The following is a 14733-nucleotide window of genomic DNA, read 5'->3' on the forward strand; positions in this document are numbered from 1 at the left end:
TCTTCCTGTAGGTATCAACATCTTGCATGCAGATTGACACATTTCCCAAGATATCCATTGTCAAGGGTCTCCATCTTTTTCCGACTCCTATCAAAGTCTTCATATCTTTCTGGGAGATATTCTAGTCAACTCTTCTTGGACTTCGGATGTTGAATGCCTTCTATTATTGTTGCATATTTTCACGATCTCTTCCTTTCTTTTCACACACTTTATTCCTAGGAGCTTCCAATTAGAGTTCCTTAATTGTAGTCAACTTCCTCATGATTCATATGATAACATATTATGTTGATTTCATCTAGTGTGACTCATGCCTTCCGACATTATTTCATAGGAGGAGATTCCTTTCCTTTGATCATGCTTCTCAAAATAGAAGTAGTGATCCATGTTACCTGCAACCATACGACATGACATTATAATATTAAATACAAGCATACATACCTTATTTACCTTTAGGTCATCTAGGCTTCTTTTAGCAACTTCCTTGATTGAAAAGATCTTCAACCCCTTGATCTGCTTCATCTCTCATGTCATCATACCATCATCCCATGAACTCCACAAGTTGGAGTTCTTGATGAAACACTTGCTTCCTCTCTAGATCGGTGAATCCTCCAATGAGGATTCCATCTCGCATATCCTTATTCAGCAGATGTTTCCCTTTTAAATTGAGGTCACCAAGAGCTATATCCTTCAAAAGTTCATGTTTCCTATGGTGATGTCACGAGCTCTTGTTGCTAATGCTTTCATGATGCCACGATGCATCTTATTGTTTATTATAGCCATATCCTATAACATAAGATTTAGAAGCTATGACAAGACCCTTTGTGAGGGAGACTATCTCAAACATAGTAGAGATCTCTTACTTCCTCTTTTCTTGAACTTCTTCTTTACAGCTTCCTCCACTTCTTCGGTTATATGGGATTCTTCTCTTCTTTTGATATTGTCCCTTTAAGACAATCTTTTATGTAATGTCCATAGACTTTATAGCATTGAATCTCAGCTATGCTCTTCTTGCTTTTCTTGAATCTTAGCTATGATCTCCACCAAAGAGCAAAAAGCTGTTGGAAGCTGTCCCTAGTTAAGAGGGAGCTTGGACAAGTCCCTGGATAAGAGGGAGCTTAGGTACATTCCTTTTATAGGAATGGGTGCATTCCTTCTATAGGAATGGGTATATCTTCCTTGTTGAGAGGGAGAGATAGACACATCATTCTTGTAATCACTTCGTGAAGAAAGAATGGAGGATTGGGTAAGCATCTGGCATTTGATACTCTTAGAGGATGTGGTAGGGAATCCAAGATAAGAGTAGTCGAAGAGGACCGATATTCTTTGAGGACTTGGAATCCAAGATAACAATAGTCTTGGAAGGACATACCTTGTGAACACCCGGGTGGGGTATGTGCCTTGAGAGACAATGATGATGGTGTTTATTATGTTGATTTTGGTAGCTTGGGAGGTACTCCAAGCCTTGAAGGTCAAGGGTTTGGAGGAAGGAGCTCTACAAGTGGATTTGTGGGCTTGAAGCCCAAGCTTGGGGTTTTGCACCCATCGATGTTTGGGCCAAAACCATGGAGCCTTTTGGACATGTGATGGATGGAGGGTTGATGGTCTCTATCAAGTTGGTGGAATTCCTTTGCGAGCTATGGCAAGTGATATTTCTCTTCAATGTGAATTATGGCACCAGAGGTTTTCTCGCTTACGTTACAAAGCCTTACCTGGGGTAAGGAAAATGGTCACAGGTATGCTCTAGTTTAACATGAACTATGAAGGAGTTTGTTAGGGTTGTGCGGCTGGGAAACATACAAAGGGACCATTCCCTTCTAGCGAAAGTATAACAACTGATATTCTTCAATTGGTCTATTTTGACCTATTTGGTGCCTTGCCTGTAACCTCATTGGGAGGATACACATATTATGCAATTTTTGTAGATGACTTTTCACACAAAACATGGAGCTGATGGAAGTGCTGAAAAATATAAGGCCAAGTTTATAGCTTTGGTTTCTCTCAAAAGGAAGGAGTGGACTATGATGAAATATTTGCACTAATTGCTTTATATACAACTATCCGATCTATTATTTCTCTCGCTGCAAATCAAGGATGGACGTCAAGACTGCTTTCCTGCATGGCTCACTTAAGAAGTCTACTTGGAACAATTGTAGGGGTTCAAATTCCAAGATAGAAGGACACATGTCTGCCGACTGAAGAAAGCCCTCTATGGGTTGAAGCAAGCCCCTAGGGCTTGGTATGAGAGAATTGATAGTTCTCTTATAAAGTTGGGATTTACAAGGAGCTATGCTGATCCAAACTTGTACTTCAAGGTTGAAAAGGACATGCCTCTTATTTTGTTCCTTTATGTTGATGATCTCTTTTTGACAGGTGCAAACCCTCTCATTTATCAATGCAAGAGGGAGTTGACTTCCGAATTCAAGATGAAGGACCTAGGACTGATGCACTCCTTCCTAGGCTTGGAGGTCTAGCAAACACCAGGGGGGATTTTCCTTTCTCAAGGAAAATACGTTGTGAAGTTGTTAGAAATATGTGGAATGGTGGAATGCAAGTCTGTGTGTTAAAATTGGCAACAAGGGCCAAACTCCATGAGGGTCTTCTTATTCATGGCAGCTGATATTTTTCTTGGATTCCTCTCGTCGAGAGGTGTAGGTTTAATCTAAAGATCATTCGATTCCGATATGTATTCATGGAGATATGAATTTATTTGTGTTATGTGACAATTCATTAAGATCGGTCAACAACCAAATTACCCCCATCTATCCTCAACGTTTTAGTATAAATAGAGGTGGCCTTCAAGTCATTTGGTCACTCATTTTTTGTGATCTCTCTCCACCTTTCTTTAGGTTTTGGTGGGAGGAGAGATCTAAAGATGATACGCTGCCCTAGTGAGATGCCCTAGCCCTAGACGAAGTCATGAAGAATCTTCTATGTTGCCCTAATAAAGAAGCCTTAACGCAGTGTTGGAGAAGTCTTACAAGCAACCAAGAAAGAGTCAAATACGCTGGCCTAATGATGCCCTAACTAATACGCAGTCATGAAGCCCTAACACAGTCAGGGAAGAAGGCTTCCATATCACAGCGAGGAAGTGACCTAAACGCAGGTCTAATGCCACTGTTCTAGAGTGCCCTAGATGCAGTAATGGGAAGATAGAATCACAGTCAAACGCTATCCTAAGTGAAGACATCTAGACGCTGAGATAGGAGGGTCATGTTATGCCCTAGCCACAGAGAATAGAGGGACTGATGTAGCCCTATAGATGCTGATTGAATGACTGCATAAAGGAGGTCTAATCAGCTATGGAAGACTAATCTATACGCTGTTCTAAAGGAGACTCCTATGTAAAAGGGAGCTTTTATATGCAGCAAAAGGAGACCTGTCTACGCAGCTAGGAGATGTCATAATCCGCAGTCAAATGAGGGTTCTATGCAGCAAGAAGAAGGATCCTTATACGCTGGGAAGAGGAGGCCTTAACCAGCCCTAGACACAATCATAGAGGGGTCTATATAAGCTGCCCTAGCCGCAGTCCTCAAGGGCTATCAAGGAGCCCTGACGCAACCTTCTAATCTATTGTTTGATGGCCCTATTCACAACAAAGGAGAGTTGATCAACAGTGAACCTATACACTGAAATAAGGACCCTATATGTAGCTTGAATTAGTATGGAAGACAACGTTGTATCAAGATTATGTTTGGGCATGAATTAAGGGTTCATGAGACCTGTTGGAAGAATCTATTGCTATAGCCAGTTGCTTTGCTAGGCTGCGAGCCATAGCAAGCAGCTAATGCTATTCCATGGCCGTATTGCAGTATGCATTGACTGTTGGGTGCAACATGGTGACGATGGATGCATCATGGTTGATGCGGCACACTGTTGGGTGCATCATGGTGATGATGGATGCAATATGGTTGATGCAGCACACTGTTGGGTGGAGCATGGTGATGATGGATGCAACATGGTTGATGCAGCACACTGTTGGGTGCAGCAGGGTGATGATGAATGCAGCATGGTGATGGAATCACCTTGGAGAATTAGTTGAAGTATGACGACTGATAAGTGTGTCTTCACACGAGTTCAGAACTGCAGTCCATGTCATCAGATCTGCAACCTCATTATGTTATCTTCATGGTGAAGATCTTTGCTCTTATCTTGTCAAGTCAAAGTGTTGACTTCTGATGTATATGTACTATCTCTCTCTCTGCTGAACTATTGAAGAATATAAGAAGAATTGATCAAGGGTTTCCCCACATTGGGGCTTGTCCCTGGTTGGCGCGACATTTTGTGTGCTCTTTTGTTGGCTTGTTTTCTGCGATTTATGTTTATGTTCTATCTGCACTTTACTATCATGCTGATGTGATTGCTAATCTAAATATTGTCATTGGGCTAATATGGAAAAATTGAAGTAAATTGCGCTAAGCATAGAACATACCTGAAATTAACACTGCGACTACTTTGATGGAACTAAACTTCAAGAAGCTATGTGGAAGTGCTGCTGGGTCCAAATTGGAAAATCCTTCTAAATATAAACAACTTGTGGGGGCCCTGATGTTCTTGGTAAACTCTTGACCGGACATATGATTTACTGTAAATACTTTGAGTCAATATATGGTTGAGCCTCATCACATACATTAGGTTGCTGCAAATAATCTCTTGAGGTTTCTTCGTGGCACCATCAACTATGGATTGAGATACACTGCCAGGAATTGGAGGCTACATGGATATTCTGATGCTGACTGGGATGGCAGTGTGGTGGATAGAAAGAGCATGTCTAGATATTCCTTCTCTTTAGGATTTGCTTCAATTTCTTGGATGAGCAGGAAACAGAAATCAATTGCTCTAAGCACCGTTGAGGCAAAATATATTGTAGTTGGTATGGCTTGTTGTGAAGCTCTTTGGTTGAGGAAGCTCTTCAGTGAGCTATTTGAACATGTGTTTGATACCACCATGATCTATTGCGAAAATCAGAGTGGGATTTGCCTTTCAAAGAATCCCGTGTTCCACGACTGCTCCAAGCATATTGTTATTAGGTACCACTTTATCTGGGATATGGTACAATGGGGAGAAATAAGGCTCCATCACATCAGGACAGATGAAAAAGTTGCTGTCATCCTCACAAAACCTCTTGGTAAGGTCAAGTTCATTGCCTTTAGAGAGAGGCTGGGAGTCGTGGAAGGACCCTCCCATGAGGGTCTTGCTTTAGTTGGACATTGAGCTCTGGGAGCTCCTGGGAGCTTGGGGTACTTCTTGGAACTATGTGTGACCATAGGGCGAGTGGTTCACACTTCCCCTATAGGTACGCTGTGTACAGGGTGAGTGGTTCACCTTCCCCTGTGATACCTCGTGATGATATATGCATAGGATGAGTGGTTCACCTTCTCCTATGGCATATGAACAGGATGAGTGGTTCACCTTCTCCAACGGATGCCCCAACATACATCCTACCCTTGCAGTCTGGGAGTCTTGGGAAGTACCTCTCATCTGGCCAATGAGTTGGGAAAAGAGGATAGGGACCATAACACTACAAATGGATGGATCGTGTACTGCTGTACTCCCTATGTCTAGGATGCATGATGTTCGACAACTTGATCATTTAGGATCAAGTTCGATTGGGGTTTTACCCCTGCTTGTATGGACTGACTTTTATTAGTGGAGAGTGGTAGGGTCTTGTGACTCACTCTCAATCAATTCTTCTTATTATCTATATTAGTGTTCAACATAGCTGAGATGAGATGTAGAGATTGTACATGATGACAGGATGACATGATGATCAATGGTTAGATATTGGCAGGGGGAATTCTCCCTAGTTGAGAAGAAGTGTTAAAGTTGGCAACTAGGGCCAAATTCCACTTTGGACATCTCATTTGATGGAGATAATTATTGCATTGAACTCCTCTTTTTGAGAGGACCAAAATTGACCTAAAGATCACTAAAATCAGACAATGAGAAATATGTTTTTGAAGTAAAGCCCACACTTGTGCAATTTGTCAAGGTCGACCTCACCATAATGTAGGCTCATGAAGCCCAAGAGACATGTCTTTTGTCTCACATTGACTCATATAAATAAGAGTGACCTCAAACCTCATCTGGAATCATCACAAGTCATCAAATCTTCTCTCTCCTCATCTAATTGGGTTGTACAAGTTGCAGTCAACCTATTCTTCTCTCACACATGCAAATTTTAGGAGGCAGTTTGACTAGATGTTGAGTTTTTGTTTCAACTGACTCTGACCATTGTGTACAAAGGCATTTTAAGGACCATTTGACTGTGTTTTGACCAGGGGTAGTTCTGTCCAAGCGGGCCACATTATCTGGCATAGAAACCGATGCAAAAGGCGCTATTTGCCAAGGGTTGACCACAAAGTTGTAGGACTGGTTTGATCGCATGGTGACATCATCAATTGACTGGGTTTGACCACTGATTTGTTGAATGTTTTTGCTGCTAGTTGCCCAACAAAGAAGGCCGTGTTTAACCAAGCTCAAGAGGGGAAGTTTGACTGTTGACTATTGATTGGTTAGGGTTGTTTTCACTGCTATTGACTGAGAGTAGAAATTGCAGATTTGATTGGGTTGTTTTGGACAGTGATTTGGCAAGTCAATTTTGACTTTGACTTTGTATTGTTGTACTCTCTCTCTTTGTTGAACATTTGATATTTATAATAAGAAGAATTGATCAAGGGATTTCCCCATCTTGGGGTTTTTCCCTTGCTTGAGCCAAAATTCTTGTGTTCTCTTGTCTTGTCTTTTGCATTTTATTGTTTATGTTCTTTTTATAGTTATTGTCAGTGTGATTAATGGTTAAAGTGATTGCTATTGTGAATTAAGGGGAAATTATTATTGGGCTACCAAAAGGACATTGAAGTAATTTTTGCAAGCATAGAACATACCATTGTTATCCAAAATTAATAGGAATGAAGGGGCCTATGGGGGACGGGGGGTGTGCGATGGTTGCCCTTGAGGGTGAAGGACAACAGCTTTGGAAATTGCAATTTTGCAGTCACAAGAAAAGCAATGCCACTAGCCATAAAGGTCTTTAAAACCACTGGTGAAAAATGCTAAAGTAAATTAGCAAGGAAACCCTAATGTTAGGTGCATCAATCGATGGACAAAATATTTGTAATTAGTGAAAAATGGACATAAACAATCCTAATAAATAGCTTTCCGAACCAAGAAATAATAGTGAAACAACATCAATATTTCTTTGGTTAGGGTTTTGTAGGGATGCAAAGGCTGATCACAAAAATATCAACATGAATAGCCAAGCGAAAACCTTGAAAACAAAAATAAAATGTGTAGGGAATGCTTACACCCGCTCTAATATCATGTTGAGATCACAAATAGAAAAAGGGGATTGAATGGAACCAAAATACCAACCCAAAAACTTGTAAAAAAAAGAGAAAAAAACAACACCTAAGAAATGCTATATGGTTGAAGCAAAAGCTAAGTTGCAGGAAACGCAGGGTAGGAGGCCGTTTCCGTACGGAAATGGAAACGAAACCCTGAAACGCGTGTGGTATGGTCGTGAAACGCGTTTCCGGCCGTACTGGCACGTTTCTTGATGCGGAAACGTGGCCAGTACGGCCGGAAACGCGTTTCACGGCCGTACAACGCACGTTTCCACTTGTAACTTGTGTTTTTTTTTTAATTTATTATTAGGTTTTCCTAATGACTTCTAGTTGCTTCTAGATGCCTGTCTAAAGTTATAAAAGTGAACTTTTGCCCTAGTGTTGATATGCAGTTCATCAGGAAGTTTGAGGCATATGCAGTTCATGGTAATGTTAAATTCTTAAAGTAAAAGTGATATTCTCCTTTATTTTTCATTTTCATCATTTTACTTAAATTTTTAACATTACCATGAAATGACTCAGGATGTTTGAGAGTGGTTTTGCCCTCATTGGATTTCATATGGAGAAAGTAGAATTTTAGATCTCACTCAAAATCCAGCAGACTTATCTGTTTTTCAGGGTTTCAGGATTGGGGGGATTGCAATGTTTCCATTGGATTTTATCATGTACTAAGGTATGGAACTTGTATTTAATCAAGAGAACCAAGCCCTCTATGCAGGGGAGACTCCCAATAATCAAGAGCATGTAGGGTACTAGGGTATGAAACTTGTATTTAATCAAGAGCACTAAGGTTGTTCGACTATGTAGGAGGAGACTCCCAATCAAGCACGAGACAAGAAATTAGAAATTCTTGTGGCTGATTTTGGATATTTCTATTTTCATTATGTGATCATTCATGAGTAAATGTGATGTAAATTTAAGGACTTATAGTTTATGCATTGACAATTGACAATTTTATCATAATGTAATAAATTAGAATGTATCATATATGCTTTATGATTGCACATATTTCTTAAATGTCCTCATATATATATATATATATATATATATATATATATATATATATATATTCGCGTTTCCCCGTTTCCAAAATTTGGGGAGGTCGCGTTTCGTATTGGTTCTCGTTTCGGAAACTCGTACCCGTTTCCCCGTTTCGTGCAACCTTGACCCAAAGTGTGCTAGAGAAGGAAGGATGCCAAAGTATGAGTGTGCTACATATGAGATGCAAAAAATGCTCGTAACTAAGGAAATACACCAACCACAAAATAATGCCAAAGATGTAGTATCTTTAGGCTTAAAACACTTTTATTAAAGAGCCTTGACTCAATGATAAAATAAGATGGTTTACTAATGAGGTTTGAGTTGCATATATACTCACAATTGAAGTAGGTTGTCCTTCAAAGAGTTGTTCTGGGCCCACATAAGTAGAGCCCACTCCCCAAGAGTGTTATTGAGCCTACATATCAAAGTTGACTAGATAGACTTGAACTATAATCTAGTAATACAATAAATGATCACATTAATGCCCAACCAATTGCATTAATGATGTAGTAAAAGTTGGACATAGCTGAATGTGATGATTAAGCCATATACTACTATCTTCAAGAAGTGACCCTTATATGGAAAATAATTTAATTGACAACATTGTTCTTAAAATGTTGGGAAACAAAGCCATACCCGTTTTCCCTGAATGTTAAAAGCTAAATATTTGCACCCTCAGCGAAATGGTCTAGAGTGATGTTTGTTGTGAAAATTCCTATACTCAAGAAACCGCTACTGCAACAAAACTGGATTTACTTCTCCTACTTAATTTTAATATACATTATCAAGTTATTTTATGAAAAATACTGAAGTAAATTACTTTTGCAACCTACACCAATTTAATTTATTACATGAAACAAGAAACTGAGCAAAGAACAAGATACATAGGACACCGTTATTTTTGGACAAAATAGTCCCTAGAAAAACCCAATGTGGGAAAATTGGTGTAGCAACTTTGAGGGTTTTATATTATTAAGCAGTAGTTCTGAGTACAATGCTGGATGCCCTCCCGACAATCCAACTATAGAGAAAAATATAATGACGGAAAAGTGAGTGAGATTACCTCACTTCACCCGGTAGTTTCCGGCTGATCCGGCAGCAGAATTGGCAAACCTCGGCTATCTATGCACTGGCCATGCGTCAACCTCAGAGGCTCTGTGTCAGCCCTGTGTTGTCTCTTCTGCCTCTTGGAGATTCTGCGTCAACCTTTCTCGGCTGTTCTGGCAACTCCCCGACAATTCTAGATTTCTGCATGAAGGTAGTTTCCCTTCTGCGCTGGCCCTTCTGGCTTTGCGTCAAGCCTACGTGGGCCTAGATTGGCCCAGCATCAAGCATGCGTGGGCCTAGACTGGCCCAATGTCAGTCCCTCTCGATGCTGCGTTGCCTTCACTGGTGGCTCTCTGCCTCTCTGCCGAGTATTCCCGAACTGTCCTTGCCCATCTGCTGCAAAATGATCACTTAGTTCGAATTTCTCAGCTTCCTAGCCCCATAAATTTCAAACTCTAGATCAATTCGTTCTCTCGGTGTGTTTCTGAATGAACCCCAAGCCTCCTCCTTAGCAAGGAATGTGCTCTAGCAACAATGTCCAACTACATGCTGCTTTGTCTCTGAAGCATCTCCTTTCACACTGTTGCTGCCATCAACACTGTGCTATTGCTGAATCTGTACTACAGCTCCTCAAATGCTACATCTGCTATGCTGCTAGTACCACCACTGCTAACACTGCATTCGTACTGCAACTCAGTTGCTGAGAGAAGCAATTGTAAAACACCCAAAATTACTGAACTAACTATGTTTAGCTTAATACCCTTTGAATCTTTTGCGCTGCTGCTGACTTCTGCACTGCTGCCAACCTTGCTCTGTGTTTATCAGTCTCTAGTCTCAGGCTACTGCATCTGTCTCTCCAACCAACCCACTGCATCATCTAACACTAAGTCCATCTCGCTACTACTGAATCTCGGGCTCCTGTAGCAAGGAATTGATCCAAGAGGTGGGTTCCTCAAGGATCCTGCCCACATGTAGTCCTCCTGACTACAGTTCTATGTTGCCCCATTTCCATCCTAGAGATGCGTGGGCACTCATGGCAAACTCATCTTCGTCAATTTTTGCTAGAGCAACCTTAGGATCATGTTTCTCATCCTTATCCTTTTGCTTCAAAGGACATTGGGATGCAAAGTGGCCCATCTCGCCACATCTGAAACATTTCACCTTCGAAATTTCCTTCTTTCGCTTCTGCTTCTGCTGTCCCTTTGATGCTAGAGCTGCGTTCTCCTCCTTCTCCTTGGTCTTCGTGCCACTCCCACTGTTGCCATTGAGGTTGACTTTAACCAGATCCCTCCTTAATTCTTCCCGTTGAAGGGCTGCCCACATCTCCTCCCATGAAGGTAGTCTTTCCCTGCCCAATATTCTTTGGACGAAGACTTGCCATTCATCTGAGACTCCATTCAGGGCTGTCCTTACCATCGCGGTAGACTGAGGAGTAGACGTCACTGCAGCAAGCTGGTCTTTGGTGTCCTGAAGACGTTGAAGATAGGAATTAACCCCTTCCCCCTTCTGCATCAATGTCCACTGCAACTTTTGTTCTAAGTACATCTTCCGCTGTTCAGAAGAACCTTCATACAGTGAAGACAAAGCTTCCCACATTTCTTGGGCTATATCTTTGCCTTGCAAGTGTGAGACCACATGATCTCGAACTCCATCGAGTATGTACCTCTTCACCTTTGCCTGCTCGGCCTTGTACTTCTTCTTCTTATCATTGTCTGCGGGAACAACCACAACACTCTTGACGTAAGCTTCGAGATCGTACTCCTCTAGAACAACTAAGATTCTGGTCTTCCATATGACATAGTTGGAAGCTCCTTCCAACCTGTCCTGATCTCTGAGCCCATGTGATGCCATCTCACCCAAACTGTTGAATTGACTCCTCTAGTCACTGCGCAACACTGGTCTGCTGCTCGGCAAGTGAAAAATTCGAACTTATGGCGAGAAAAGTCCTCTGAGGAGAAAATTCCCCTTCTATGTGTCTTTGCTCTTTTCTGACAGATTTCTGCCCCGACAGAAACTGCGCCCTTCAAGCACTGTGTTGAGGCTCTGCATCACTCCCTTTGCCTCTGCAAGCTCACGAACCGGAAATCGTACCTCTCTGCCGACTCTCTCAGAGAGAGATTTCCTTGAAATCTCTGCTTTCCGGGCAAGGACTACACAATCCCTTCAAGGGGATTTGAATTGCTACCAAATGCAACTATTGGCCTCTCTTCTTAGCGTTGGATTTGCTCTTCCTGTTTCAAAATCAATGCTCTGATACCATGTCAAAATTTCAATACTCAAGGAACCCCTACTGCAGCAAAACTGAATTTACTTCTCCTACTCGATTTTAATATACATTATCAAGTTATTTTATGATAAATATTGAAGTAAATTATTTCTGTAGCCTACACCAATTTAATTTGATTACATGAAACAAGAAACTGAGCAAAGAACAAGATACATAGGACACTGTTATTTTTGGACAAAATAGTCCCTGGCAAAACCCAATGCTGGAAAACCGATGCAGCAACTCTGAGGATTTTATATTATCAAGCAGTAGTTCTGAATACAATGCTGGATGCCCTCTCGACAATCCAGTTACAGAGAAAAATATAACGGCGGAAAACTGAGTGAGATTACCTCACTTCACTTGGTAGTTTCCGGCTGATTCGACAGCAGAATTGACAAACGCCCAACTATCTCTGCGTTGGCCTTGCGTCAGCCTCGGGGGCTCTGCATCAGCCCTGCGCTGTCTCTTTTGCCTCTTGGAGCTTTTGCGTCAACCTCTACTGGTTGTTCTGGCAGCTCCCCGACATTTCCGGATTTCTGCGTGGAGGCAACTTCCCTTCTACGTTGGCCCTTCTGTCTTTGCGTCAAGCCTGCATGGGCCCAGACTAGCCCAACGTCAATCCCTCTAGGTGCTGGATTGCCTCCACTAGTGCCCCTCTGCCTCTCTTCCTAGTATTTCCGAACTATCCCTGCCCCTCTGCTGCAGAATGATCACTTAGTTCGAATTTCTTAGCTTCCTAGCCCCAAAAATTTCGAACTCTAGATCAATTTGTTTTCTCGGTGTGTTTCTGAAGGAACACCAAGCCTCCTAATTTTCTTGTTGAGACTTCAATGGTCGAGATTAAGTCTCTAATCAACGGCTAAGATTAAAAACTTGACTTGATCCGCTTTCTAGAACATTCTCACCCATATTTTGATTAATACCCATTAATACTTTAATTTTCCTAAGTTTAGACTTAGGAACCTCATTAAAAATATTAATTATTTTAATAAAATACAATTCGAGTTGAATTTCACCAAACAGTTTCTGGGTTCTTTAGAATTCATGTGCCTTAGCATCTCCACCAATTTTCATGGCTAGAGCACATCCGATGCTACCAAAAACTAACATTTGTAAGTTGAAACTTTAGACTTTGGACGTCTTGCATGTCGAAATATGTAACTAGGTTTGGTCTTCATAATGACATATGTAATCATGATTTTATGTATTTAATGTAAATAGAAAAATAAATTTATTATTGTTGTTCTTGAGGCATGGGTTTCATGCTCAAGGGAAATTTATTTTTAGGTCAAGCACCCATTGAGTGCTTCTAGGTCAATTGAGTCATTGTCATGTATTGAAGACCCAATTGGGCATGTTCCATATTGTAAAGAAAAAAATATTTGAGTCAAAAGACCCTCCAAGACGTCGTCATGGGGAAATTATCAAGTCGACCTAGCTAGAAGGACAAGTCAGCCTATTGGGCAGTTGAGAAGCCTATATAAAGGAGCACTTGGCCTTATTCAAAGACACACACCCTGAAGCATCTCAAGGAAGCACAAGAAGGGCGAAGATACCTAGCAAAGAAAACAAGAATCTAAGGAAGAGAAAAAGGGAAGTTTGCAAGAACCATTTTGGGCTATTTCTATTCACACGAGCGAGGAGACTAGGGCAGAATTCGTTGTAATAGAACCGAAGTGCAATCACCTCAAGGAGGCCGAAACAAGGTGGGAAAATAATCTTTCCTGCAAGCCAAAGTTCCAAAAAGGCCAATTCAAGTCAAGCGAAGGAGAAGAGAAGCAAATTTGTCCATATTCTAGTCATACGTGTGAACTAGGGTTACTGCAAAAAAGGCTGAAATTGCAATGCTGCTACAACAAAGCCGAAATTTTGAAAAAAGGGCCGAAATTTGAGATTGTGAAGCAAGTTTGACTAGTGTTGACTTGAACGAAGGAAAGCATATAAAGGAGTGGTTTGACTTGGTCTTCGAGTGTAAAAAATCCTGTAGATTCACAAGCTCATGCAATGTACTAAGGCACAAGACAAGAATCTACTTCTACTTTCAACCATCGAAAGCCAATAGATCGATGAAAACAATATGAACAAGAAGAAGATAAATCAATGGCACATAATACAAGATGTATTTGGGGAAAGCCACTGGTCAAAACCCTACTATTTGTATTGCATATATCATAAATATGAGTGAAGGTACAAAGCTTGTTCTTACTAGAACAATTCGGCACAAGTATGTTCAACTCTCTCATCTCACAAGCTAACTCTTGGCCAACACTTAGCCAATTCTGCAGCTCTACAAGCTCCTAATCTCTTGCGTAATTCTTAGGATGAATAGCTCATATATAAAGGGAATTCATGCTTCCAAAATTGCGCAATCCAAACATAGGATCAATCTCTGATACATGCATGATATTTACACTCTAGTAAATAACACCACTGATTCTAGTCTCAACTAGGCCTTTCTCTGAACTGGCATGATTGGGTCTCTCATGCGGGAATCTTCAGTTAACTGGAGTAGCACTAGTTGATGCATTAATGCAACAATTGACTGTTAGTCCTCTATTAGTTCCAAAAACAATTTAGAACTAATTTAATTGAACTTAGCTCAGTAAACTGAGTGGTCTAATTTCCAACTCAATTTAAACACTCATAATGGTCCCCTAAAACTTAGGGAGAACATATACATGAGTACAGAAAGACTTCCAACTTGAAATTCCTAAGCTAATTAAGTTAATTAAACTTAATTAATTATTTACAAGTTGCTATGACAATAGAATTCGATTTTAATTATTAGTTTAATTCAAGGACAAATTAAACTAGAATTTCTTGTCGCCATTTCTCAACACGCCCTCTTAACAAGAAGGGGATTATCGACTACCCCGATCCTGTCTCTGTGAAACTTGAATTTATATCTTGACAATGCCTTTGTCAAAATGTCAACATCTTGCCCCTCTGTTGGAATGTACTCTAACAACATAATATACCTCAATACACAATCTTTGAGATGATGATATTCGATATCAATAAGCTTGGACCGGT

General features: G+C 40.8%; 1 protein-coding gene across 1 annotated transcript in view; it reads left to right on the plus strand.

The window, feature by feature from the left end:
* The first annotated feature begins 1636 nt into the window (after positions 1-1636).
* The window catches only part of LOC149258277 (serine hydroxymethyltransferase, mitochondrial-like), a 108867-nt gene continuing 95770 nt past the window's right edge, over positions 1637-14733 (plus strand). The window contains exons 1-2 of the mRNA XM_089408884.1: positions 1637-1733; positions 3810-4009. Coding sequence (XP_089265010.1) covers positions 1637-1733; positions 3810-4009 — 297 coding nt within the window. The remainder of the gene's footprint in view (positions 1734-3809; positions 4010-14733) is intronic.

This window comes from Pinus tabuliformis, chromosome 6, assembly GCF_031772625.1.
Source record: "Pinus tabuliformis cultivar Carrire ecotype Pingquan chromosome 6, CPIR1, whole genome shotgun sequence".
NCBI lineage: Eukaryota > Viridiplantae > Streptophyta > Pinopsida > Pinales > Pinaceae > Pinus > Pinus tabuliformis.